The sequence below is a fragment of the Tilletiaria anomala genome (genome assembly GCF_000711695.1).
Source record: "Tilletiaria anomala UBC 951 chromosome Unknown K437scaffold_63, whole genome shotgun sequence".
NCBI classification, from domain to species: domain Eukaryota; kingdom Fungi; phylum Basidiomycota; class Exobasidiomycetes; order Georgefischeriales; family Tilletiariaceae; genus Tilletiaria; species Tilletiaria anomala.
The window spans coordinates 882-25,522 of NW_013546959.1; the positions used below are offsets into that span (position 1 = coordinate 882).

The window sequence follows — 24,641 nt, forward strand, 5'->3', positions numbered from 1 at the left end:
AGCCCTTGTCCAACTTTATGGTTCCTATCGTTGCTGTTTCCGTGATGATGGTTGTAGATACCATACGGCTGTTCACACCGAACGATTCTGTCCCGCGACCCAACTTTACACAGCTCTACTCATTCGTCTAACGCAAACTTCAAGCGCCCTGTCAGTCTCTCTCGCGGCATTTTCCCCGCCACAGGCAACAAATCCCCCTGCGTCATCCTCTGGTTCATACTTTTCGGAAGACAATTGCATTCTACCCTCACACTTGAGCATCGCAAAGTCGAGCTGTGCAGTTGTGATTTGGCGTGACATTTGCGCAAAAGCACCAAATCTGCAGACCCTTGTAAAATAGAACACAGACGAGGATGCAACGTATGGAGGCCACATGAGCCAGCGACACCATCGACTTTATGTATCTGCAGAGAGTTCTTCGAAAATGAGCAACTCATTTGTGGTGTGCGATACACGAGATTGCCAGCAGACTTATCGACTGTGGAAGGAGTGCCTACGATTTGAATCGCAGGGATGTGCTCCGAGTGGCAGCCAGCTGTTTGCGAACATAATTGATTCGTCGAAGTGAGCCTAATCACAATGATCATCTCGTTGCTAAAGAGAGGTACTGACGTGCTGACCTACACCCATGGTGGTAGCCAGCACACTGGGTGTTTTGCTGCCCAATGTCCTAACGAAACTATCAACGCTATAGGCAGCAATGAGGTCATTCGCGTTGTCGATCCATAGCAGGTGATTGTCAAGGAACGAGGAAAGCAGGCGGAGCGAATGGTCGCCTGGTACTCCTTAGGTGCAGATGATGGAGAGCTGCTTGAGGCGAACACTGAGGTAATCGGCTAGCGTTCTTGTAGACTGATCCTGGCCTTTGAAAAACACGGTGATTGCTATTGAGATGATGAGTATTGGCCCTTGCTAAAGTTGCCCGCAGACAAAAATGGAGACCGATACTGGTTACCCAAAACGAGAGCGCAACGAGTTCGGGCATAAGCAGTTTACACATCCTAGGTATCATCATCATCCTTTATGTAAACATAGCATGCGCTTCTGTTGCGCTTTGCTGCTGGCCGAATTTGCGCATATGTGGGGAACATAGGGATAGGCGGTCACCGTCTTCAAGGCGGCCGAGAGTTCCACGCTTTTATGCGCCCAACGCTTCTCAAGCTCAGCACACGAACAGAGTTTGGAACCAAGATGCTAATCGCCGGCTACATCCGCATGTACATCTCTTGGCATATTCATCTCTCTCGTTGCCCATTCAATAATTTCGCTCGCGACGTTGAAGGATCCTTCTGGTGTCAGTAACAGCGGCTCCTCTACATTCTGAATGGCTAGCATCCTTTCTCAAATTCTGCCACCGCTTGAAGTGAAGCCGACCGGCCTGGAGCAATCAGAGGGATTGTGCATCAAGGTCGCACAATTGTGGGTGATTCTATTTTGCAAACCTTCAAGGTGTTCGTTGGTATCAGTTAAATTACAACGCCGTCCGTCCCCTCGTCTCGTACGGAAGGAATAGCATAAGGATCGATTAAATAATAAATAGTGCAGCTTAAACGAAGAGCGGGCTGCAATAGAGAGAGCAGCTGTGAACATGCCCACGAGGAAAAAGACGTCATTGTCAGCGACAGCTCTCCTAGGGGCCTGTTTTGCTCCGAAACGATAACAATCTTTGAGGTTAAGATACCCACGTCTTTGGTGCTTGGCTGGAAGCCAATACAAGCGGTGCGGTGACACCAAACACGCGCTGAATGCCCATCGAGAGACCGCCTCCCGTCCCTCGAAGTGGCGCAGGAAAGATCCCGTACGTCATCGCACAGAGCACCCAAACGATGGAAAGCAGAGTAAGTGTCCACCGCTTGGCGCTGGGAAGGAGCTCGATGAGCATTGCTACGTCAACGAGCAGATTTCCTCTGATGCCTAGCCCAGTACAGGTCAGCAGCGCACCCGCGCCGATGAAAGTAGGTGCGCCGGCTACGGCCATGGCAAAAACGGCGGAGAGTAAGAGCGTCGCATTCCAGCTGAAGAGCCGACGGATCACGTCACAGCCAAAGCCCCAGAAGACAGCGCCAATCCCGATCAGAAGGCCAATGTAAAGTGAGACCGTCATGAACTGCGCATGCGTCGACCTTAATTCATAGTCAATCTACGGCAGACTCATTGCAAGTGCTTCAGAGCAATGTTGTCCGCAGCTCAGCCGCCGCCGGAGAGGAAGAAGAGCCACCACTGGAAGTTGTCAAAGGCCGTCCTGACAATCTCGCGGGTTCACTAGTGCGACTTTGCGTTCGTATGGATCCGAGACAGACATCTCCACAGCCTGTTAGTGATCGATCGATAAGGAGGAGAGTGCCGTCAGGTCGTCCGCGTCGTCAGCAGCGACCGTGTGCACCTTGAACGGCGCCTCACTGGCCACTAGTGAGGAAGGAAGCGCCATTTTGCCGTCGTACATCGCGTCGGTGGTAGGTGCCGGCCGACGGGTAGCACCTGGGATGTCAGCAGCTCTCAACTTCTCTGCGACCAATTTCGCCGAGGTGCCGGCGGGACCCAGGTGGGCACCAATGCTTTCATCCCGCATCCGGGAAGGCACGGCCAAAAGGGATAAAGTTCTCCTTTGCCAAGGTGTGAGTGACAGCGAACTCCTGCTCCTCGAGTTCTCAAGCTTCGAGTGGATCCAGCGAGAGAGGAAGGTGGGGCTCGGGACTCGAGCGACGGAACGTATATCCTATCCGAATGGTAGGATTACACGCAATGACTGCCCCGAAGTCCCCACATCTATCACCCCCGTCACCGTCAACACCTCTAGAACTGGAGGGTCGAGCCACTCGATAACCGATATGATTCATCACTCATCGAAACACCTCTTCTTTGGTACTGCACGGTGGGAAGCCGCCGCAACCACAGGCGCGGCGGCTTAGATTGATGCAAGTTGAATGGACGGTTGGTTACAAGGGGGTGAGCTTCAGCAGGATCTTCACTGCAGCGCTCTGAGGATTTCTTGATAGCTACAAACGAGTGCATTGAGATGTCGTCCTTTGCCAAGTACAGCAAGAACTTCTGCTAGCAGCTCCCGCTTCTTGTAGCCTAGCACGTGTGGGTTCCACGATGGAGTGCTATCAGGCTTGCTAAGCACACAGAAAGAATGAAAGGAAAAAGATATCAGCCCGCGCCTGACTTGCAGCCGTCAGTGCCCATGCTCACTAATAAACCGGTCCCAACAAGCTCTTGATCAGGTCCTCTGCCAGGTTCTTCACCCCGTCTTCGGACAGCTTTTTCGCATACGCCAGCAGCGTCGCCTTGTACTCCAAAGCGCTATCTAACAGGATGGCAGCTTGCATCCTCCCTTCAAGATGCCTCAGCCCGCAGGAGGTCTTGAAGATGGCTGCGTGTCCAACATCCTTCGGCTCGCCGTATCTGAGCAGTCCCTCTTCAATCGGCCTCTTCATGACGAGCTGGTTGACGAGTGCTTCGATATTTCGCACCGGATCACGGCTCGACGCCAAACTTTCGCGGCTTGCCGAGTAGTCGCGACCGCGCAAGCGGGATTCCCAGAAAGGTGAACAATCTGCGAAAAAGCCGCTCGAGACACTGACCCAGCTCATGAGGGCCGTGTCCAGCACGAGCGCTTCTTCGCGTGTTCGACAGATGAGAACGGGTACGCCATTCGACTGTAGCCACAATTCTTCGATGTCGTCCGCGCTCTTGATGATGTTGTGAATTGTCATGGGTGGATGCAGTTCTTTGAGCTCTGGATAGCCGATCCGGCGAAGCAGACCATCGGCGGTGAGCATCATGAGCACATTTGAGCTGCTCTCCACCTGGACACAAGGCGACGGCAGTCGCAACAATCCGAGCCGTCGGCCACGGGAGGAGTGCACAACAACACTTGAGTCCTCAAGCGCGACGGCGGAAAATGCCTCATTGCACGTTCCCGTAGTGACTACCGATGGCGTCCAGTCGACCCAGCAGATCTTTCCATCTTGCAGCATTGCGATCTCACTTGGTTCAGCTGCAAGATGGAAGGTATAGCTTGTCAGAACCGAAAGGTTTGCACGACACATTCGAGCGCACTCACCCGATCGACTCGAATTCCGGCACTCGAGCGTGAGATTGCGCTGTTCACGGGTGAAGCATGTCATCGAAGGCGGAGAAGGCAGCCACTTGGCATATGGCGTATTTGCGCGCCAGTCGCTGCCTGAGGGATCCTCCGCCGGTCGAGCTTCGTCGTCATCAAATCTCCCAGAGGCAAGCTGTCTGCGAAGTGCACGTGCACGGTGCGCCAATTCACTACCCAGATTCTTGCCCGTGTCCTTTGAACGCTTGTTGCTGCGCATCAACGGCTCGAGGTCTTCTTCCAAGCTTGAAATGCGGCGTTTGGAGGGTGTCGCATCCGATGGTGATATTCCGAACATGCTCGCATCTCCACACTGGTTATTGCCATCCTTCTGAGATGGTATGACGATCCCACCGGCGCCGTAGTCGTGGTGCTCGTCACCATTCTCCTGCGCCGGCCTAATGCTCTTCTTTCCGTCGCTGCCGGCATTCTGTCCTGCACGCTCGCCAGCTTGTGATTGGTTCACGCCTTTGCCTTTGCGTACGGTCAGCAGATTCGGCTTGCCACTCGTGCCAGTCGGCATACTTTGTGAGCTGCTCGAAAGCATGGTGGCCTGCACCGCGGTTGGCCGATACCCCCAGTTGGCCTTGGCTCGCGCCAGCTCTGCAGGCGGCGCAGGTTCGCTGACCTCCTTGGCGTCAAAGACGAACGCGGCGACACTTCCATCGGCCGAGCAGGCGTACAGAGTAAGCCCGTTGGCGCTCCAACTGAGGTCCATGACTTGCCGCTCGAAAACATCCCGCGCGACGAGCAGGGGCTTGCTGAGGCCTGTGAGCCAAACACTGACGCTCTGATCAAGCGAGCCGAGGGCCATGAGTGATGCATGGGAAGAGCTACCGTCATCCGAGATGCCGCGGAAGAGATTCGGGGAAAAAGCTGCGACGGCGACACAGTTCTCATGCCCGACAAGCGAAATATCTGAGCTCCACGATTCGCGTTCGACCACGCTGCTGACAAAGACGGGCCCACTCATTGCATTTGCGCAAAGTATGTGTGCGCCGTCGGGGCTCCAACTCGGCCGACGGAAGAAAGTGCTAGACGGACTGCCCTCAAAGGGCGCGGTCACCGTCTTGTGGCACGTCCAGTCTGCAGTGCGCCAGACCTTCAAGCTCTTGTCATCCGAAGCGGTTGCCATGTACTGTCCTACCGGATCGAAGCAGACGCCCTTGATGAAACCTGCGTGACCATCGATTCTGCGTAGACGATCGAAAGTGCGGCCATTGTAAACAATGACGACAGAGTCTAGCGAAACAGTCGCCAAATAGAGATCGGAGGGAGCCCATGCGAGGTCAACCACATCTGATGTATGCCCCGCAAGACGGCGCACTGGTCGCCAATTCTCGATAGAGGGTCCGTCCAAGGAAGCAGCTGCGGCAGCAGCTGCGGCAGTACCTATGGAATTGCTTGGCGCAGTGGCGGGGAAGAACTGCTGGGTCGTGCGGTCCCATTCCCAAATGAGCGCAATGGTGTCGTCCGAGCCGGAAGCCAGATAACGTCCGGAGTTGGACCATCGCACTACTAAAACAGATCCTGTTGGATGAGACGATGGGGTATTAGAGCTTTGCGCCAAGATGCCTCTCACGCACATTATTACCCACCTGTATGTCGTGCAAGCGTGGCTAACAGCTTGTGCTTCTTTCTCTCCTCTTCGACAGGAACAGTGTTGATTGTTTCAGAGCTCTCTCTGGCAAGGTGGGACGTGGCGACAGCTTGTGCGTTGCGCTCCTCGTGCTTGCCCTTCTCCTCAGTCGCCACGTCTTCTTCCCAGTCTGGATTCAAGATTGGCTCCGTGTTCCAAATCTTGATCTTCATGTCCAGCCCGGCCGTCGCAAGGCGAGTTCCGTCTGGATGCACGTGAACAGAAAAGATAGTTCCTCGTTTCCTACGCCCTTCCTTCTCTTCGGTAGCTGTTGTGCCATCTTCTGGATTACCGGCTGATGCTGGGACGACAATCACGTTCGAGCTCCCGCCTCCTGTGGCGCTGACCATGTGAGAGATCCAACTGGGAAGAATGAGGCACGATTCTTGCTTCGATGACAGTTGCTGGGCACATTTGACGGCACTGGCCGCCGCCTCTGCTTCAGACTGCTCTTCTTGAGCTGCTAGAGCAACTGCTGCTGCCGCCGCCGTAGCTGAGCCTTTTCTGGTCCCGGCGGAATATGGAGCACGCTGCTTCCCTTTTCCGTTCGCTAGGGGCGCCTTCCCCTTGACTGGAAGCTGGTTTTCAGTTACTTCTCTGCTCTCGGTACCACCCATATTCGCTGCACAGGCTGACTGGCCTTCCAGCAGCTGTGATGATCTTTCAGGCGGAGGCGTCAGGGAGTTTCTGTCGCTGGATGCGCTAAGCATGGGGCTTGGCTGTTCGAACCCGTTAGATGGTCTGTCCACGGACAGAAGTGCTCCATTTCCTCGAGTCGGAATGGGAGGGCTGGAAGGACCCGCAACTGAGTCGTCGACGTTGATGACTTGGGGCTGCGTGCGTGGCTGGCTCGCCTGTCCTTGTCCTTTGCTCTGCGGCGCCCAACGCTCCATGATGGGCAGGTTCGATTCATCGGCTGGGTGATCGAGTGACTGCCGAGGTTTTCGAGAATCCATGTGCACACGATCTTCACAAGCTAGAGAATAAGAAGTAGAGAGGATGTCTGCGGCTGTACCCGGTGGTCCGGCTGGCATTCCGATTGTGTGGGTCTTGTGGCTCTGTAGTTCGCTGAACCCCTTGCTGAAATGCGAACGTGTCCCTTCCCGAAGACACAGGAGTCCTCTGCGTATAACGTAGCGAGAGAAGGGTGTATGCGCTGCAGGCAACCCGCCAGCCGGTAAAGGCACGAGAATGTGATCGCGTAATGAATGAAGGCGCAACACGGCTTGTTTTGCAACATGAAAAGTCTCGCACCGGATTAGCTCCTTGCTGCGAGCGATTCTTGCATGCTGCCCATAATGATCTGAGAAAGGTGATCTAGCAGAGAAGCGTTTCTCCTCCGATCAAACTGTGCATAGCCTTCTAACGGCTACCCGCTGAACAGGAATGAGTACTGAGCACTTTCGATGGTGTACCACTAATGGTGCGTTGGAGGTGATGAACGCGTCGCGTGGGGCGCATTTAACCCTATTCTTTGCGAAGCGCCCGAGTTTCGTAGTTTTCTAGCTCCACCATCAACCATCTTCGGCGCACTCGTTACTCGTATCGTATCCGCCTCTTCCAGGCGAACCTCCTCGTTCCGGTTGTGACGAAGACGCCGTCCAGGCATCAGTTCCCTACTCCAGGCCGCGAAGCACTTGACCGTTCTCTTCGAACCGTCCGGTGCTGCCCTCCGTGTCGCTGCTTCAGGGTTGCGTACTGCTGAGACTCACTCCTTCCTCATCGCCCAACAACCGAGCATTGTCGTTGAACACAATGTCGGAGGTGGAGGAAGCACTTAAGGCCCTCTCACTGGCACGGAAACACGACTTATCCGGTAACACGGAGGCAGCGCTGAAATGGGCGCGAAAGTCCTGCTCAATCAGCAAGACCAAAGAGGCTGCTGCGCTGCTCGCACGCCTCGAATCCCGAGGTGCAAGTGGCAAGGGTCCCAGTGAACACGCATCGTCCTCCGCCGCCACGAATGGCAGCGCAAACCCGGCAGCGCGCAGTCGTTCAGCTACAGGGGCGTCATCAGCTCCCGCTTTCACTTCTGTGGCTCCGGAAGAAAAGAAGGAGCGGGCATATACTAAGCAGCAATTAGAAATTGTACAGCGGATCCGGAAATCTGGGGGAGACTTTTACCAAGTCCTAGGCGTCGAAAAGACAGTCGATGACAATGGGATCAAGAAGGCCTATAGGAAGGTGCTTCCTACGTCCCTGATGAGTGTATTCAAGAAGAAATAGGCGCATACTGACAGACTTGTCACTTTGTCGCCTTTCAGCTCGCTCTCCAGCTGCATCCCGACAAAAATGGTGCACCAGGGGCAGACGAAGCCTTCAAGCTTGTCAGCAAAGCCTTCACCATCCTGTCTGATCCCGACAAGCGTGGCGCGTACGATCGCTTCGGCGGCGACCCAGAACAACGCTTCGCTGCGTCATCCTCCAACGCTGCCGGTGCCGCTGGAGGCCCCGGCATGCGCTTCAGAGGAGGTCCAGGAATGTTTGCAGAAGAGGTCGATCCGCAGGACCTTTTCAACATGTTCTTCGGCGGCGGAATGGGTTCGGGTTTTGGGCCCGGCGGTGCGACTTTCTCATTTGGCGGGCCAGGCATGGGTGGGCGGACATACTACGCCAGCAACGGGCGACGGGCTCGGCAAGCAGGAGCAAGGCAGCCGCAACAAACATCGCAGAACACCTCGATTCTACTCCAGCTTTTGCCTTTGCTCATTCTTGGCCTCTTCTCGCTTCTCTCGTATGCTCCCTCCCTCTTCACCACGGCCGACCCGTCATACACATTCACCCAGTCTGGCGTATACAGAGACCACCGTATCACACCAAAGAATGGCGTTTCGTACTTTGTCAACCGCGATTCGTTCTCGCGCCATCCGTTCACCGCTGGTGGAAGTGGGGCTACCAGCAATGGCGGCCTGAAGGGCTTTGAGGATCGAGTCGAGCGCGAGTGGCGGAATCGCCTATACGGGCAGTGCGAGAGGTATCGCGAACATCAGAGCCGGCGACTGCAAAATACGCAGGGATTCTTTGGTATCGGGGTGAGCGACAGCGACTGTAATACCCGCCTTTACTGTATGCTGACGTCCTTTTCCACCTTTCTGCAGGCGGATCCACAAGCGGCTGCGCAGATCCGCGCGGAAAAGTACGAGCCTTGCGAGCGGTTGCATGACTTTGGTATCTATATGTGATCGCCCTTAACCTTGTAACACAACCAGAGGAAGTCTCATTAAGTCGGTTACACTGAAGCCCTTTCCATATCAGGCATAGATTACAGTGGACCTGCGACGTAGGAAGCCGCGCGTGTGCGGCCATAAGAGGGCCGAGCGCGTTAGTCTACGAAAGAAGCGGTTGAAATGGAAGCGAATGGGTCTATCAACGGTGCGAGCGCGAAACCTTTTATCGATTATGATAGCCTGCAGATAAGCGGGGAGGGTGCGTCACCTAGGGCGATCGATGGAGCCCGTCCACAAACCTTTCTTCCGTTACAGTCAATGTTGATCAATTCTGGTTGTTCGGCATGGGAGCAACAGACTGGGGTAACATCATTGTTGGCATGCTCGCGCGACAAGTGCCAGCGAAGTGTGAGGTGACAGTGCGACCGTGAACAATGACGTATGGCGTGAACAGGCGGCTGACAAACGCAGAAGCACTGCTGGATATGAGCTCTAGAGGGACTTCCGCTTGCGGAGAAGGCCTGAGTAGCATCGGCGGAGGAGCAAAAGGCTCGTTAGACCAATTTGCAGCCGCTCTAAGAAGCGAAGCATTCCACTTTGGCGACCCGTCCATCGAGTTCTTCTGCGATCCTAAGCCGCTCTTCACCGAAGCTCGTCCCAATGGCTATGTCAAATCGGTACTATCTACAGCGATTGTATGCAAAACTGAGTCTTCAGCTAGCAGCTCTGTTTCATTTGACGTTGATGTAACAGCTGACGTCAGAGTCAGAGGCAGCTATGCAAACGGAGCTTTAAAGAAGGGCCGTTCATACGAGTGATACGGCGTCAGCTGCAGGGATAGAGGTAAATCAGGTGAGCATATACTTCAGCCTCAGACTTTGCTCATCTCCATCGACACCTGGCCGTCCATGTTTGGGCATGCCCTTAAGAATGACCCACAGCTTAATAGCGACCGCATCGCGCAGTCTTGTCCAAAAGACACAACCATAGCAGCAGCAACAGGGTCTAGGCCAGAGCACAACGTCCAGAATTGCTATCTGACAAATGAGCTGTGACAGCTACTGTGACGGAACCAAAAGACACATGTATGCGCGCACGGGATGTGTGCGTCGATGAATCGCCCTTGGCAATTTTCTCCGCTGAAGAGCCTTGGACTGCGCAAGAACGTCTGATTACGCGGAGGTTGCGGTGCTTCCCATTGCATCTGTTCTCTTCGCTAGATTTGCTAGCAGTTTTACCTGGGACGGCTGAATTCAAGCCTGCCGGCGATGAATCTGGAAAATTGGTGTAGAGTTCCTTCGATCGATCGCACTGGCATGGCGGGCTTGTGAGAATGATTAGTCTGTTAGGCGCGGAACCCAATTGCCCGAGACTGCCGAAGACGATGCTCGGTCGATCCATCCAGCCACACATAAAGCCCGCCATAGAAACACTGCTGAGTGGGAGCCATCCACCTCCCGCTTGCCCTGGTCCGTCTGAGAGATTATGTACAAGTAGAAAGGGGCATCAACGTGTCGCGTTGGGCAGTTCCCAGGACCACCACAACCATCCCATGCTCCGAATCTACCGGCTACACAGACAACTCCTTGGTCTCAGCCCATTTGTCACATCGATCAACCCAAACCTTGCGCTGCAATACTCACATCTGCGCAGTCGCACGATGGCATCTTCAAGCGTGCCCTCGACCATGAAGGCCCTCCAGATCCAAAAGCAGGGGGGACTGGAAGTGCTCGAAATTCACGACGTTCCGGTCCCTCAGCCTGGTCCCGGCCAGGTGCTTTTGAAGGTAGAGTGGGCAGGAGTCAACTTCATCGACACGTGAATGGAACGATGCTACTGCCAAGCTTTGGATGGCCCTCGGCTAACCATTTCATCTCACATCTAGCTATCTGCGCTCTGGCTTGTACAAGAAGGAGACCCCCTTCATTTTGGGTAACGAGTCGGCGGGTACTATCCATGCTGTAGGTCCAAACGTAAGCAACGTTAAGGTCGGAGACAAGGCATCAGGCTACCTTGCAACGGGCGGCGGCTACGCAGAGTTTGCTCTGCTGGAGGATAGCAAGATCGTCAAGCTGCCCAGCAACGTCGACACCAAGACCGGCGCAGGTCTCGTCTTGCAAGGCCTCACAGCCTGGACGCTTGTCAAGGAGGCGTACGAAGTCAAAAAGGGTGACTACGTGCTTGTCCATGCTGCTGCCGGTGGTGTTGGTCTCCTGCTTTGTCAGGCGAGTGTGGCAATGTAATGAACATCGATAGGTTCTGCGCTTATAACCTCTCCCTCACTACCCCTTACAGATGTGCAAATACCTCGGCGCCCACGTCATCGGCACCACGTCCACAACGGAGAAGGCCGAGCTGGCCAAGGCGAACGGCGCAGAATACGTCATTCTTTATGGGAAAGGCGAGAGCGTCGTCGACAAGACATTGGAAATTACGGGCAACAAGGGAGTTCAGGGCATCTTTGACGGTGTTGGAAAAGACACATGGGAAGGTGAGTGGCCGCAATAGCGGATGGAATTGGCAATCGCTACCAATTCGTCCTTCAACAGACGACTTTAAAGTCATCGCGCGCAAGGGCACGATTGTCACTTTCGGCAATGCAAGCGGTGCTGTCGAGCCATTCGCGCCGCTGAAGCTATCAGCCAAGAATATCAAGGGTAAGCAGAGCCAAAAAATCATTCTCGTGATATTCCTTTTCTACATTGGGCTGACAATGAGCCTGCAGTCGTCCGCCCCACACTCGGAAACTATGTTGTGACACGGGAGGAGCTTGATCGCTACAGCAATGAGCTGTGGGAGCTTCTTGCCAAAAGCGTCATCAAGTTGAGCGTGCACAAGGACTATTCGTTCAGCGCCGAGGGCATTAAGCAGAGCCAGATCGACATTACGAGCCGAGGAACGACGGGCAAGCTGCTGATCAAGATTTCGTGATGGCGCAGTACATATGGTATCACTGTACGTCCACGGATGAATGAAATATGAGAAGTAAGCAATGGCGATAATCTTCGGCTATAGACGCGACGCACCTTGGCATACCGGTCACTCTTTTTTTTCGCTCGCATCTCTAACAGTATTTCCGCCGATCTTGGTTTGTTTCCACCTCCCATTACCATGCCCCCTTGTGCTTGCATCGCAGCTGGATCGTATCTCTTCATGAGCCCGGAACTGCTCACCTCCATCTTGGCGCGCGCTTCTTGCCGTGCCTGGTGTCGGTACTTCCACTGCACCCGCACCTGCCACGCGCACTCTTCCGCGCGATCGGCGTCAGCGCGCAGCACCGTCTTGCCTCCCGCGACCGTTCCGAGGGTGAGGTATCGGCCATGCACGGCGCTCTTCACAGCCAAACCTCCTGCTCCACTGCGTATCGGCTCGATCTCCCACCCTTCTTGCGGACCACGTGCTTCGGATTCAGCATGTATTGCACCATGCTTGTCCGCCCCAATGAAGCGCCCTTCTGCACCGCTCTTGAAAGACCACGTAGTGCTGCCAGCGACGCGGTTGGCGACCCACACCTGGTGCACATGCGTGGGGCTCACTTCGATGGCAGCGATCATCGCTCCCGCTTCCTCGCCGCCCTCCTCTCCGGTGAGCAGTATTTGCTGATTACCCAAATCCGGCGGGGCTATCGAGATCGGGACGATGGACTGCAATGTTGAGTTAAATTGCAATGTGTAAGGAATTGGCTTCGAGGAGGAAGGGTCTTGCAGCTCCTGGAAGAGAAAGCAAGGGCCATTGACGTCGATTGCGGATTCTGCCGGAACCCAAGCTTAGCAGTGCAGGGTGGCCAATAGCGTGGCATTAGATGGCCGCTTGGGAAATAGGTACCACAAAACGGAAACATACCTTGTTCATCGCCACCATACTCTTCAGCGTCGCTCTCGGGGCTTCTCTTGCGCTTTCCATCCGCTTTTGATGATGGACCACCCGAAGACGACGTCGATCTGGGCTTGTGCTTCTTTTTTGCCTCGCCTTTGAAGCTCAGGCGCATGGACTTCTTCTTGCTAGAGTCCGGCATGGTCTGAGCGGTGGCTCTCTTGAGCTTACGTCTCCCAGTAGTCGTACAATTTCAGCCGTCAAAAGATATTCAGCACTGCGATGCTCTTCGCGGAAAGCTTGAAAGCATTAAAAACTGTACCCCTGTTCTCTACACGACACGGCTCCGTTGCACGCCTTGTCGGATCAGAAATGGCATCTATCTGCCTTCTGCACCCGGGAGCAAGTCTTGGTTCCAATGGGTTACGTCCTTGCCTTTTCGAAAGCAGCCAGTCAGCTGGTTGACTCTCTCTTGCTCCTTCCCGCAACTTGGAGAGGTCGAAAGAGCGGAGCTGGTGTTACGTAAGCAGGCCCGGAAATGCGCACCAACCATCATCATCGCATTGATTTCAGTTAGGCAGGCGCATGACCAGTTACAGCAGGGAGGGGGAGCTGGAGTGGCGGACTCGACGCGTTCTTTCAGTAGACGGGGTTTTTTTTCGAAATTTCGAATATTAGACAACCCAGCTGTTCCAACTCTGTGGTGCTCGAAGTCTTACCGAGCACAGCTCGCAATTCGAGTATGGCCTCGGTCGTTCGCTTTAGCTCTCACTGCCACCCTTTGCTAGTCAATTTGACGTTCTCGTAGTACCTAAATGCACGTGGGGGTGAAATACTTTGTGAAGCCTGCGAGCAATTCAAGTGCGGCGCAACAGCAAGCAAGATATAGCTCATTCTATGACGGCATTACCACGGAGTGACTGTCATCATGCCTCATACTGCACGCAAGCGCAAAGCCCTCGACCGTGCGGCCGCAACAGAGGGGGACCTTCCGAAACCATCGGTAGCTGTCTTGAAGACGGATGCCGAACCGGTTGAAGACCGGGGGCGACGTTCAAATTCAAAGCGACGGAAGGCTGTCCAAGCGGAGCAGGACTCCAAAATTGGTTCAGAGAAAGACTCAACCTCTGCAAAGATGGGATCGAAAAAGTCGGCAACGGCGCATTCGGTCGCAATAGCAGGGTTCCACACGCTGCTCAAGCGGATCGCGCAGTGCCAAGATCCCAGAGAAAAGGAGCGCTTGCGACAGCAGATGGACGAAACGTACGGTGGCCTCGATGGGTATCAAAAGGAAAGTCTCAAAGGGCGAGATAGGCACAATGCGGGAGAAACTGGCAAGTGGCTCGTGCAGCAGGTCGGACCGATATGGAAGGCAGAGCAAGAAGCATCTGGCAAGAGACGGGTAAGTACGACGGCCTGCTCTTTGAGCAGGTGGGAATGCGATGTTGACCTTCGAGATTTCCTTGCAGATCCGGCTCCTCGACGTAGGATCGCTATCGGGCACGGCGTACCACAAATACAAATGGATAGATCCTGTTAACATTGACCTCAGCCCACAAAGCGAAAGGGTGATCAAAAGCGATTTTTTCGACTGGCCGCTGCCGCAAAACGAGGCTGCTTGCTTTGATTGCGTCGCCCTGAGCCTTGTTATCAACTTTGAAGGAAACCTCTTCCGGCGCGGCAACATGCTCCTGCACGCACACAAGCACCTCACAAAGGCTGGCTTCCTCTTCCTGGTCTTACCTCTCGCCTGCGTCGAGAACTCTCGATACCTCGATCATGCACGTCTACGCGCGATCCTCCACGCATGTGGCTGGAACGTTGTCGAACAGAACGACAGTGCCAAGCTTACGAGGTGGTTGTGTCAACGGAGACAGGACCAAGCACAGGCAGGATGGGACGGAACATCATTCAAAAAGGAGGAGATTCGCAAGGGCCCGTCGTTCAACAACTTTTGCATTCGCGTTGGACAGCAGGGCCGCGAGGAGAAGACGTGAGAGGACCACACGGACAAGGTCAAGTGTCCCAACTGAGCAGAATACCATCTACGCGACTTTCTAGCCACTTGGTGTTCCCCCAGAAGCCCCAGCCCGCCTGGAAGCGCAACCAGTCGACCAACGCGAGCCCCCAATGCTCGACAAAGGTGTCCCAGCTGTAGCTGTCCGACCCTAGCTGCTCGTGATAGTATCTCAACAGCCCCTCTTCACCCTTGCACATGATCCTGTTCGCCTCCGCCAAGCCGTCTTTTTGCACACTAAGCATCGCAGGCGCGACCGAGCAAGTGAAAAGCTTGGCAAGATCGCATACACCTAGCCCCAGCCCAACGTATTGGAAGTCAAAGAAGGCGACCTCGTTGCCATCCTCGGAAGTGAAGAGGTTCTCGCTCTTGACGTCGCCGTGCAGGAGCGTAATATAGTCCCGAAGTTCAGGAGCGGTCGGATCGAGCCTTGCGGCAACATGATCGGCTATGCGCTGCGAACGAAGGCGGGACCAACGTTTGGAAGATTCCAACGCGGCGTATTCGTTCTGGCGCGTGGCAAGGTATCTGTAGTCGCCGGCAGCCGAATCAATCATCGTGTCAGCGGCTCGCTACGAACCCCCGATCACACTTCGGGAACGCACTCACGTATATCCACCATTCAACCAGACACTCGCGCGCCAAGTAACCTCCGGCGACGCGCGTCGGCGACGAGCTTCTGACAGCGGAGGCCGACACAGCGAGTCGTTGCGAAGCATCTCCTTGATTGCGTCATTACCTTTGTGCATCCAAAATGAATGGAAGCGTGCAAGCCATCTTATTGCGGCGTAAGCCTGCGCCTCATCTAGCAGGCCTCGTTTGGATGGCGACCGTGGGAATCGAGGCCGTAGGTCACTTAGCATCAAAGCGATAGGTACCTGTGTTAGACTTTGGCCTGCCTGTTTCTGCAGCGCTGCTATTCGCTGTGGACGAGTGTTCCCGACGCAGTCTGCCACTGCTATATCGGCACCAGTATGTTGAAGCATGTAAGGAACCAGGACGCTGTAAAAGTACTGCTCGACTTCGTAAGAGTAAATCTTGCGCAAATCCCCCTCATTCATCTCGGCCGTGGCATCGGCGACGGGTGCCCCGACATACTTGAGGATGAGCCGGGCGCCCTCGCCCTCTCGGCCATTTGCGGTCTGAAGTCTGCTGCAAGGAATATCTGCGATTACCGAGTACACGTAGCCAAAGCCGGCCCAGAGCGACTGGACCTGCGTGATGGAGTGCACTTTCGAGCCCTCTGGGAGGAGAGAAGCTGCAAGCGGCTCCATTGCCTGCGATGAAATGCCCTTCTGTCCCTGGCGACGTTCCGTTACCATCCAAACTTCAGGACTAGCATTTCAGAGTGTGGTAAAACACCGTATCTGGTGTATATCTAATAATGATGCGTCCGTCGGCCCTTGAGGCCAATCAACCAAGACTCGGAAGACTGGCAGACTGATCACTAGTGATGATGGGAGAGTTTGTACTGAAGTAACCCTACTTTGGTTCAATCGAGTGTCTGTCACCACGGTTCAGGCACGGTACGAAAGAGTGTCAGAAAGGAGCCTTGCTGCATCAGCATCAGCATGAGTTTGCCACTAACTTGCCACCTCGGCCGGCTAAATATCCGGCCAAGATACGGCAGCGCAAAGCTGGCAAGCCGCAATGGAGCTCGAACAGCTCGACAAGATGGTGAAGCCGCTGATCCGTTCACTTTCTGGCTTGGGAAATCCGGGCTCATACCAACGTGTCCTACAAGCCGTCGCCATCGCCGAGAAGACGAATTCCAGCACTGTCGCTCACCAAGGATGGCGCCTAGAGCTACCGCATGAAGATAAAGACGGAAAAGGCGCTTCAGGAGCACCAGAGCCGAGCCAAGCCTCACAGCAAACAGTTGAGGCTTCGGCGGCCATTGCCGCCATGGAGGAGGCAGAGGCGCTAAAAGGACGCAGAGTCGCTCGTCCCAAGATGTCTAGCAATGAGAGCGCGGAATGCGATATGGGCCCTTGGGGTTCACCCGAGGCGGCTGGGCTGGACCTTTGGATGAGCGATTCGAGGCAGCAAAGGCAGAGGGTGCTTTCAAGACCAACAAGTTGAGGGGTAAGCCGCTCGTCCGAGAAGTGGAGGAGAGCACCTCGTTCATCAAGCGCGAGGAGGCGAGCACCCAGGCTATCAGGACGTTGAACTTGGTAGAACGCTGACCCTGAAACATATTCCTTTAGTACTTGCTGAACTGTATTATCCGAATTCAAGGTGCAACGCCGCATTGGGTGGAACTGAATGGCGAGCTGGACAAGGAAGTCTCGTCATTTCGTTCGCGCATGCTAGACAATTGGATTTGCCGTGCCACACAGATGATCACTTCACGTTCTGATCTCCATGAAGGATGCGATCCACTTCCGACGAGCGTCATTGCACAATCATCTGAACAGGCTGCAGCCATCTTCGTCCGGCCAAGGACCCGAGGCAGCCGCACATCGCGTGTCGATTGTACCCCGACACGACGCAGTTGCAGCATTTCCAGGCTTTCGTCGACGACCCGGACGCCCTGTCACGCGATGCTACTAGCAACATGCAAGACTTACCATGATGCAGAGTAGCAGCAACGCGAACACAAATTTCACTCGATAGAGATACAAGACATCAACGCCAATATTAGAGGGTACAACGGCACCACACCGTACCATGCTCGCAAGCTCATGCTCGACCGCAAGGTGAAGCTCAACAGAGCATTCGAGCGAGCGGCAGGGCGGCAGGTGGCCGCTGTCAGCAAAGACCTACACGCTAAGCGCAAAGGGCCTCCTCGGCTAGCGCAACCTGCACGGTAGAACCCACGTTCGATCAAGAGCTTGCTGCGGACTTCAGGTATCTTGGGAAGGGAGCTCCCACTGGTGGCCGACCACACGGACTTTATAGAAACAGACATCGCGCCACGTCAGTCGATACATGGCGCACGCGATGGTCCGAGCACCGGTGCGTGTAGGCATGGCGGTGCTGCAGGCATCGGGAATGACTATGGACGTGCGCTTTCGGACGGCATTGACGTAATGCTACTGCTCCGACGGACCACCGACTGGGTTCGTGCGCGAGGTGGACTGTAGAGTTTCAACTCTAGACCGGTGTGGTAGCGAAATATCGCATTTTAGTAGTCTATGTAGCAGATATGCATTCGAACATCATGCCAAGCTGAGGCCAGCTTGCTGCATTTCTTGGACTAGTTGCGCCGCCAATTCGGAATTTGCTGCTTCTACCGCAGACTTAAGCTAGAAGATAAAAAACAAAGTCAGTTTGAGCTCGTGCCCGAAGACACAGGACTTACGATTCCAATAACTCACCACATTTGGATGCCCCATGCAGGCGGCAGCAAGCTGTCGTAGCAGATACGCCTTTAAATCACCTCCCGCAAAACTAGATGGATCTTTGCGCGGCGGTTGCGATGCTGCGAGCTGCGAGAAAGACGTCTGGAATCCAAACTCTTCCAAGTCGAACGCAGCCATGTCATCCTGTTCATCCTGCTCAACGATCGCGTCCGATGGTCGCAGAATCCCTGGGAGGAGGGTGCGCAGTAGCGATGGACTTCCGGGCGAGCGTGTTCGTGTGTCAGGTCACAGGGTTCCAGGTGCTACAACAGCAATGCGTGCCGGTGACTTACAGGCTAGTGACATTGGGTGCTTGCAGCATTGCGGGCGCCTCCGTGATCAGCCGGGTAATTCCAGCGAACACGACTCTTCGTTGCGTTTGTGGGATCTGCGCGAGCTCTGGTGCGATGATGCCTTGCAGTAGCTGTGAAAACAGACTGCGCGGGTGCAAGTCCAAACCGTGCGTCAGCTATAAGCTATCAGCCACGCAGCATAAAATGCACTCACCCAGGTTGCACCTCGTCAAAGGCAGATACAACTGCCTGCGGGTATTCTTGCTTTTGAATGCAAGCGAGGTAGCTGACAAAGTAGACGAAGCCCTTCACAAACTTATCTGTGCGGCCTGTTTGCATGCGCGTCAGCATGAGTGTGAGCACTGGCTTGCGATACTGAGCAATGGCGGTCCTGCGCAAGCGTACATGCAGTGTTTCTCGTGTCAGCAAGTTCGACAGGATTAAGGCTGCAACGCACGCGACTCACTCAGGGATGTGCTCAAAGACGGACTGGAGTAGCCCAAAGCCATACAGATCGTTGATGCGACTGTTGATGAGCTGCTGGTAGATGCCCATGACGGGAGTGATCTGGCCATTGGCCACCATCTGCTGCGCCCCTCTCGCCAAGAAGCTCTGAAAGAGGCGCACCAGTGCAGGTACGTTGCCGCGCTGCTGCCACAGCGTGGCGGTCAGCAGCGGTGGGAGGAGGTCCACGTACGCCTCGGGTAGGTCCGACGAGGTGTGCTGCTCGAGCATCTGCGCGAGGATCTGGAAGACAAAGGGCACGAACTCGACCACATCGCTTTGCAAGATCGTCGTGAATGGCCCAAAGAGCGACTGCTCGCAGCTGCTCAGCGTTGACGCGTCGGCTGCGACAACGAACCTGGTATGCAAAGCAGCATCATTGTCAGGGTCTTGTAGATGTGCGCCCTGGATGCCCCATGCACAACTCACCGAATGAGGGCAGAAATGCTCTCAAAGACAAACTGGTTGAACTTGGGGTTGCTTGGGTTCTTGGAAATCTCGGCGAGAACGTTGGTGAGCTGCTGAAGAATGGGAGAATGGAAGGGTGCAAGGGTGTGGCGACTAGTCATGATGAGGCGCATGACGCACTTCATCAGGTAGTCATTCTCTGCGATCTTCTCCGGCGTACCGCCGGCCATGATTGTGCGGAAGCACGCCATGAGGATCGTCTCGGAGAATGGCTGGACGTCCGCAGGCGAGAAGAGCGGCTGCGAGGTAGAGCCGGACGTCTTGAGGAAGAGGATGCGCTCGATAGTGATGGCGGCGTACGAGCACGTCACGTAGTTGCCGCTTTCGAGGTGCTGGACAAGCAGCGGGAGGACGCTGAGGAGCTGTTCCTTGGTTAGCTGATTTCGAAACGTGTGGAGGAACTTGATGGCATCGACCTGCAGGATAGGGTTTGCCACGTCGGTCGAGCTGGCTTGCAGGTCTGCAAAGACATTGTCCGAGAAGAACTTGACAACGTCGATCAGCGCATTGACGGACGAAACACCGTGTTGCGCTGTGGAGCCGCCAACGGCGATCGAAGTGAGCAGGTAGATGGCCGTGTCTTTTTGCTTCCAGTTCTGTACCGGGTCGGCGCGGTACTCGGCAAGGAACTGGGCAATGTACTGCTCCATGACGCCCGTGACGGTCTGCCCGAAATGCTGCATCAGCGCGCGCGTAAAGTCCGAGGAGGCTTTGCGGCGCGTGTCATTCTCTGCACTCGTTTCGAGGTCGCGGCGGATGTACTCTATCGGGTTGTCCTCAAACAGTTCTTCGTCCGACTCGCGCAGCTGTGCGTTTGGGAGGATGATGGCAGTGACAAACTGCCGCAGCGTGTCCTCTGCCTCGAACATCACCTTTTGACTGCCCATGCGCACGATTGTGCTGAGCAAGCCCGTCGCCTTGGCCACGAGCACGTCGTAGCGCTCTCCCTGGCCGCAGGTGCCGAGCATCTGCCAAACGGCTTGGACGAACGGCCCGAGGTGCTTGGAGAACTCCTCCGGGTACTTTTGCGCGTACAGCTCACCAACCTCACACACACCGGCGCGTACTTTTTCCAGAGGTCCTGCTTCGGTGCTGTCGTCGTCCGGCGCAAAGGCGAGCTCGGGCCTCGAGAAGCTCAGCCAGCGCATTAGAATGGGGACGATGACTTCGTCAAGGTTGTCTTCAAAGTGCGGTGGCAGATCCTGAACGGAAAGGTCGTAGAAGATTTGTATCTCGACGCTGAGTGCCGATGTGAGAGGAAGGATCGAGGCGGAAGGGGTTTCTGCATCATTCAGTGTCGCATCGGTGCGTTGAAGAAGCTGAAGGAAAGGCTCAGCGTATACGCCGAGAACGAGGTTGATCTGCGTCCAGAGTGCGTCGGTCCGGAATGCAGATCGCCATCTTCGGAATATGCTGTGTGAGGTTTGCAGGACGGTCATTAGTACGCTGTGGTCCTGTTCATTCAGCCGCGACACGAGCTCCTCGATGAGCGAGGGCCATCGCTGTGGAAAGTCGTGCTCTGCGATGTGCGCTACTGCCTCTCTGAGCTGTGTGCGCAGTCCGACGAGGCTCCCCTGCGTTTGCGCCTGTGCTTGTGAGGAAGCGAGGCGAAACAGCAATGGAAGTACCTGCAGCCTGACGGTTTGCTTGTCGGCCTCTGCGATAACGCCTTCGTGGTCGTCCGAGTCTGCCCACCCGTTCTTGCAGAGGTTCTTCAGGTTGATCGCAGCGGCCAGACGCGTTGGCAGGGGGATGCTACTGCTGCTGTTATGCTCAATGAGCGACAGCAGTAGCTGCGGAAAGCCGGGCTGACTTTGTGCGGCGGTGATCTGCGCCTCGGCCGCCTTGCGGGCACCTGGGTCAGGCTGCAGCGTCACCTGGAAGAGCCCAGCAAGGCTGGCGACGTGTGCGTCCATTGTAGCCGTCCGAGTTGCTGTGGTGTTGCACGAGGGTGCAAGGCGAGCTGTTCTTCTTGTTCAGCGCGCGTAGATGCACGCTGCTACTAAACCGAGGGCTGAGATCGAGAAGAGGCTGCGCCAGAGCGTCCCAGGAGCGAGAGTCTATAGCGAGAGGTATGTGAGATGATCCAAAAGTGTTTGGTGTTGGTTGCTCTTCTTCGAAGGTGCGACGCGCTGCTGATGGTTGGTTAGTGTGCAATGGGGAAGTGCATTTTTTCTGAGTTCCGAGTTCCGAACGACTAACGGAGATCGCAAGGACGAAGAGCACACGAGTCACAACCCATCCTCTTCTCCCCCATTCATCCCTGCTGTGTCACACGATGACGACGACGACGATGAGCCAAGGAGCGGGACGGACATCACACATCACTGCAAGCTGGAAGCCAGACTCGTGCAACGCTGATCGCCTGGAGTATGCGACGATAACCCTGCAGCCATGCCGCCTACGACCCACATCCCATCCGGCCCGGACATTGTCTGCCCAGCCTTCGCTGTCGGCTCCGCTTCTGTTGCACACATGAACGGAAACAGTGTGCCCGACCCGCTAGAGAGGCACACGAAATGGATCGTCCAAAAGTATGGAGGAACGTCCGTTGGAAAATTCCTGTCTACCATCGCAAGCGTCATCGCGCCGCACTACCTACAGACACACAAGGTCGCGATCGTCTGCTCCGCGCGTAGCGGTCAGACCAAAGCGCTCGGCACGACTAACCTTCTGCTCAAGGCTGCCAAAGAGGCACTGGAGGGTGGCCAACAGACGCCTGCTGCTTCCACACCAGGCGGTGGTGGATCGGTAGCGCTTCGCTCCGGAGGAGCCGGCGGCTCGCTCTCATCTTCCCTCGCTAGCCTCTCTGCTGACTCAAGCGCTGCGGCTGGGGGAGCGGCGAACAGATTGCCTTCTGCATCCGCATTTTTCCGCACAAGCGGGAGCAACAGCGATTCCTCGCCTTTGCGGGGCACCGAGCAGCAGAGCTCGCTCTCGCGCACCTCCAGCTTCCACAAGTCTCTCAACGGCAAGTTGTCAGCGCTGAGTGTCTCGCATACCCCCGATCGGGGGCGCTCCTCGTCTCCCCCCTCAACAGAGACGCCGCCGTCGCCGCCTGTGACTGGCTTCCACGCTACGGTGGACCGCATCTACTCAGACCACATTGCCGCCGCACGCTCAGTCGTCACAAAGGATCGAGAGTTGCTTGCACTCCTAGAGCAGGAGATCGAGGAGGACTGTGATCGCTTGCGCGACTTTTTGCTCGCCGCCAAGGTGTGTGACTGAGTAGAGGCACCGCGTCATTGAATGACGCTAACATAATAACGCCTTGCTTATTGCAGATCATTGAAGAAATCTCCCCTCGCTCGCAAGACATCATCATGGGCATTGGCGAGCGACTGTCCTGTCGCATTGTCGTCGGTGCACTGCGGGATGCCGGCGTAAACGCTGAGCTTATCGGTCTTGAGAACATTGTCGATCAGCCCTTCTTAGACTCGATCGGCGCATCTCCCGATGTGGCAGGGCGTGGCGCTTCTGCTGGCAGCAGCGGCAGCACTGAAGTCTACCTGGACCAGCGCTTCTATGACGCTCTGGCTGAGAAGCTTGGCGCTGTCTTGCAGCAGTGTGATGGCGTGCCCGTTGTAACGGGCTACTTTGGCAACGTCCCCGGCTCGCTGCTGCAGCAGATCGGACGCGGATACACCGACCTGTGCGCCGCGCTTTGCGCGGTCGGGCTCCGCGCGCAGGAGCTGCAGATCTGGAAAGAGGTTGATGGCGTCTTCACTGCCGATCCGCGCAAAGTGCCCACCGCGCGCCTCATCCCCGCCATTACGCCCGAGGAAGCAGCGGAACTCACGTACTACGGCAGCGAGGTCATCCACCCTTTCACAATGGAGCAGGCCATTAAGAACGCCGTCCCCATCCGTATCAAGAACGTCGAGAACCCCGAGGGCCAAGGCACGGTCATATTCCCGGATCGCGAAGGCGACGTAGGAAGCGAGCACGTGGTCGACGGCAAGATTGAGCAGCCCCGTACGCCTGGTGGCAAAAGCGGCACGAACATACCCTGGGGTGCTGGCTCGGGGCTCCTCACGCCTGGCTTTGCCGCGGACGAGGACTTGGCAGGCAAGCAGCGCAAATTGCCAACAGCTGTCACGATCAAGGACGATATCATCGTGCTCAACGTGCACTCCAACCGCAAGACCATCTCGCACGGCTTCTTTGCGCGCATCTTTACCATTCTCGACCGATACGGCGTCGTCGTCGACTTGATCTCGACGTCGGAGGTGCACGTGTCCATGGCCATGAACGGCTCCTTCCGCCGCGGGCAGCTCGAGCGCATCAAGGATGAGCTCTCCGCAGTCGGATCCGTCTCGATCCTCCACGACATGGTCATCGTCTCGCTCGTTGGCAAGCAGATGCGCAACATGGTTGGCGTCGCCGGCAAGATGTTCACTACCCTCGCAGAGGGTAACGTAAACATTGAGATGATTTCGCAGGGTGCAAACGAGATCAACATTTCCTGTGTCGTGCACAAGAGGAGCGCACTCAAAGCAATCAACCTCATCCATTACTCTGTTCTCGAGGTCAGCCCCAAACCGGTTAATGCGCAGAGCGGCAACTTTGGCTCGTCGTTCTTCTAAGAAAGCGTAACCAGGCTGTATGTACCCGCTGCAGGGGCAGTGTACTGCTCACTGGATTGCGAGCTTTGCAATCTCGATGCCTTTGTAGAGATACATCCCATGCGCGAATTTGATATCTCGTTCAGTGTAAGGGCAGTTTAGCGACTACCTCTCCTTCAGCGTATCCACGTGGATCGTCGCATAACGTGGCCGACGGTGCATCAACATTGATACCATTCCACAACTGCTCCAAAGAACGGATGGCCTCGCCGGGAAGCGGTCCTTGCTCGCAAGGTATCAGTGACATGTCGATATGCACCTTACGAGGCACTGAGGACGACTGCGTCGTGTTCTTTGAGGTCCGAGTGATGTCGAAGCCAACGCAGCGAGGCCTCCATGATGGAGAGCAAGTGCTGCTCGCAGATACGCGTGAGGGACTTCGACTCTGCGATCATCTCGTGTTTTTGAATATTTAACCAAATACTTGCATTTTTCTGTACCGCGTTCCCGCTGCTGGATTCAGAATCGCATCAACATCTTTGGCAAGCGCTACCGGCAGGCGGGCTGTATTTGTGGAAGTCCATGCCGTACTAGTCGAGCAAAAGGCGCAGGCTTTGGAACGAGTTTCTAGCCAGTACGCTGTAGGTACCCTCGTACACGAAGGGCAGAAGATTCCATTCCTTGCTGCAGGTCGTGTGAACCATTTTGACATGCGCAAAGCTGACG

General features: G+C 55.5%; 10 protein-coding genes across 10 annotated transcripts; 4 read left to right on the top strand and 6 right to left on the bottom strand.

Moving 5' to 3' along the window:
- Positions 1-626: 626 nt before the first annotated feature.
- On the bottom strand, positions 627-1,076 carry K437DRAFT_153762 (uncharacterized protein). The gene has a single exon (XM_013386829.1). It carries the CDS (start codon positions 1,016-1,018, stop codon positions 740-742), a length of 279 nt encoding a protein of 92 aa, XP_013242283.1. The 5' UTR covers positions 1,019-1,076; the 3' UTR covers positions 627-739.
- A 380-nt stretch (positions 1,077-1,456) lies between these two features.
- On the bottom strand, positions 1,457-2,293 carry K437DRAFT_153777 (uncharacterized protein). Its single transcript, XM_013386830.1, has 2 exons — positions 1,686-2,293; positions 1,457-1,580 (listed from the first exon to the last, which is right to left on the bottom strand). The coding sequence occupies exons 1-2, from the start codon at positions 2,102-2,104 to the stop codon at positions 1,547-1,549; spliced, it is 453 nt and encodes a 150-aa protein (XP_013242284.1). The 5' UTR covers positions 2,105-2,293; the 3' UTR covers positions 1,457-1,546.
- A 672-nt stretch (positions 2,294-2,965) lies between these two features.
- Positions 2,966-6,094, bottom strand: K437DRAFT_225779 (WD40 repeat-like protein; the record flags this gene model as incomplete). Its single annotated transcript, XM_013386831.1, has 5 exons — positions 2,966-3,116; positions 3,193-4,000; positions 4,067-5,635; positions 5,704-5,746; positions 5,861-6,094. 5 exons carry the CDS (start codon positions 6,092-6,094, stop codon positions 2,966-2,968), a joined length of 2,805 nt encoding a protein of 934 aa, XP_013242285.1.
- A 1,182-nt stretch (positions 6,095-7,276) lies between these two features.
- On the top strand, positions 7,277-8,969 carry K437DRAFT_257556 (DnaJ-domain-containing protein). Its single transcript, XM_013386832.1, has 3 exons — positions 7,277-7,928; positions 8,009-8,776; positions 8,843-8,969. Exons 1-3 carry the CDS (start codon positions 7,500-7,502, stop codon positions 8,924-8,926), a joined length of 1,281 nt encoding a protein of 426 aa, XP_013242286.1. The 5' UTR covers positions 7,277-7,499; the 3' UTR covers positions 8,927-8,969.
- Positions 8,970-10,313: 1,344 nt separating this feature from the next.
- Positions 10,314-12,084, top strand: K437DRAFT_257558 (GroES-like protein). Its single transcript, XM_013386833.1, has 5 exons — positions 10,314-10,729; positions 10,797-11,136; positions 11,207-11,402; positions 11,461-11,568; positions 11,637-12,084. Exons 1-5 carry the CDS (start codon positions 10,572-10,574, stop codon positions 11,840-11,842), a joined length of 1,008 nt encoding a protein of 335 aa, XP_013242287.1. The 5' UTR covers positions 10,314-10,571; the 3' UTR covers positions 11,843-12,084.
- Positions 11,574-13,131, bottom strand: K437DRAFT_237295 (uncharacterized protein). Its single transcript, XM_013386834.1, has 3 exons — positions 12,755-13,131; positions 11,938-12,677; positions 11,574-11,864 (listed from the first exon to the last, which is right to left on the bottom strand). Exons 1-3 carry the CDS (start codon positions 12,924-12,926, stop codon positions 11,862-11,864), a joined length of 915 nt encoding a protein of 304 aa, XP_013242288.1. The 5' UTR covers positions 12,927-13,131; the 3' UTR covers positions 11,574-11,861.
- Positions 13,132-13,859: 728 nt separating this feature from the next.
- On the top strand, positions 13,860-14,721 carry K437DRAFT_225796 (uncharacterized protein; the record flags this gene model as incomplete). The annotated part of the gene is made up of 2 exons (XM_013386835.1): positions 13,860-14,126; positions 14,194-14,721. 2 exons carry the CDS (start codon positions 13,860-13,862, stop codon positions 14,719-14,721), a joined length of 795 nt encoding a protein of 264 aa, XP_013242289.1.
- Positions 14,722-15,340: 619 nt separating this feature from the next.
- Positions 15,341-16,090, bottom strand: K437DRAFT_257561 (uncharacterized protein). Its single transcript, XM_013386836.1, has one exon. The coding sequence runs from the start codon at positions 16,061-16,063 to the stop codon at positions 15,347-15,349; it is 717 nt and encodes a 238-aa protein (XP_013242290.1). The 5' UTR covers positions 16,064-16,090; the 3' UTR covers positions 15,341-15,346.
- A 1,764-nt stretch (positions 16,091-17,854) lies between these two features.
- K437DRAFT_248568 (putative CSE1-nuclear envelope protein that mediates the nuclear export of importin alpha) lies at positions 17,855-21,438 on the bottom strand. Its single transcript, XM_013386837.1, has 6 exons — positions 19,312-21,438; positions 18,845-19,240; positions 18,593-18,769; positions 18,379-18,522; positions 18,062-18,302; positions 17,855-17,989 (listed from the first exon to the last, which is right to left on the bottom strand). The coding sequence occupies exons 1-6, from the start codon at positions 21,264-21,266 to the stop codon at positions 17,903-17,905; spliced, it is 3,000 nt and encodes a 999-aa protein (XP_013242291.1). The 5' UTR covers positions 21,267-21,438; the 3' UTR covers positions 17,855-17,902.
- Positions 21,439-21,631: 193 nt separating this feature from the next.
- K437DRAFT_291137 (aspartate kinase) lies at positions 21,632-24,064 on the top strand. Its single transcript, XM_013386838.1, has 2 exons — positions 21,632-22,566; positions 22,635-24,064. The coding sequence occupies exons 1-2, from the start codon at positions 21,745-21,747 to the stop codon at positions 23,934-23,936; spliced, it is 2,124 nt and encodes a 707-aa protein (XP_013242292.1). The 5' UTR covers positions 21,632-21,744; the 3' UTR covers positions 23,937-24,064.
- Positions 24,065-24,641: the final 577 nt, after the last annotated feature.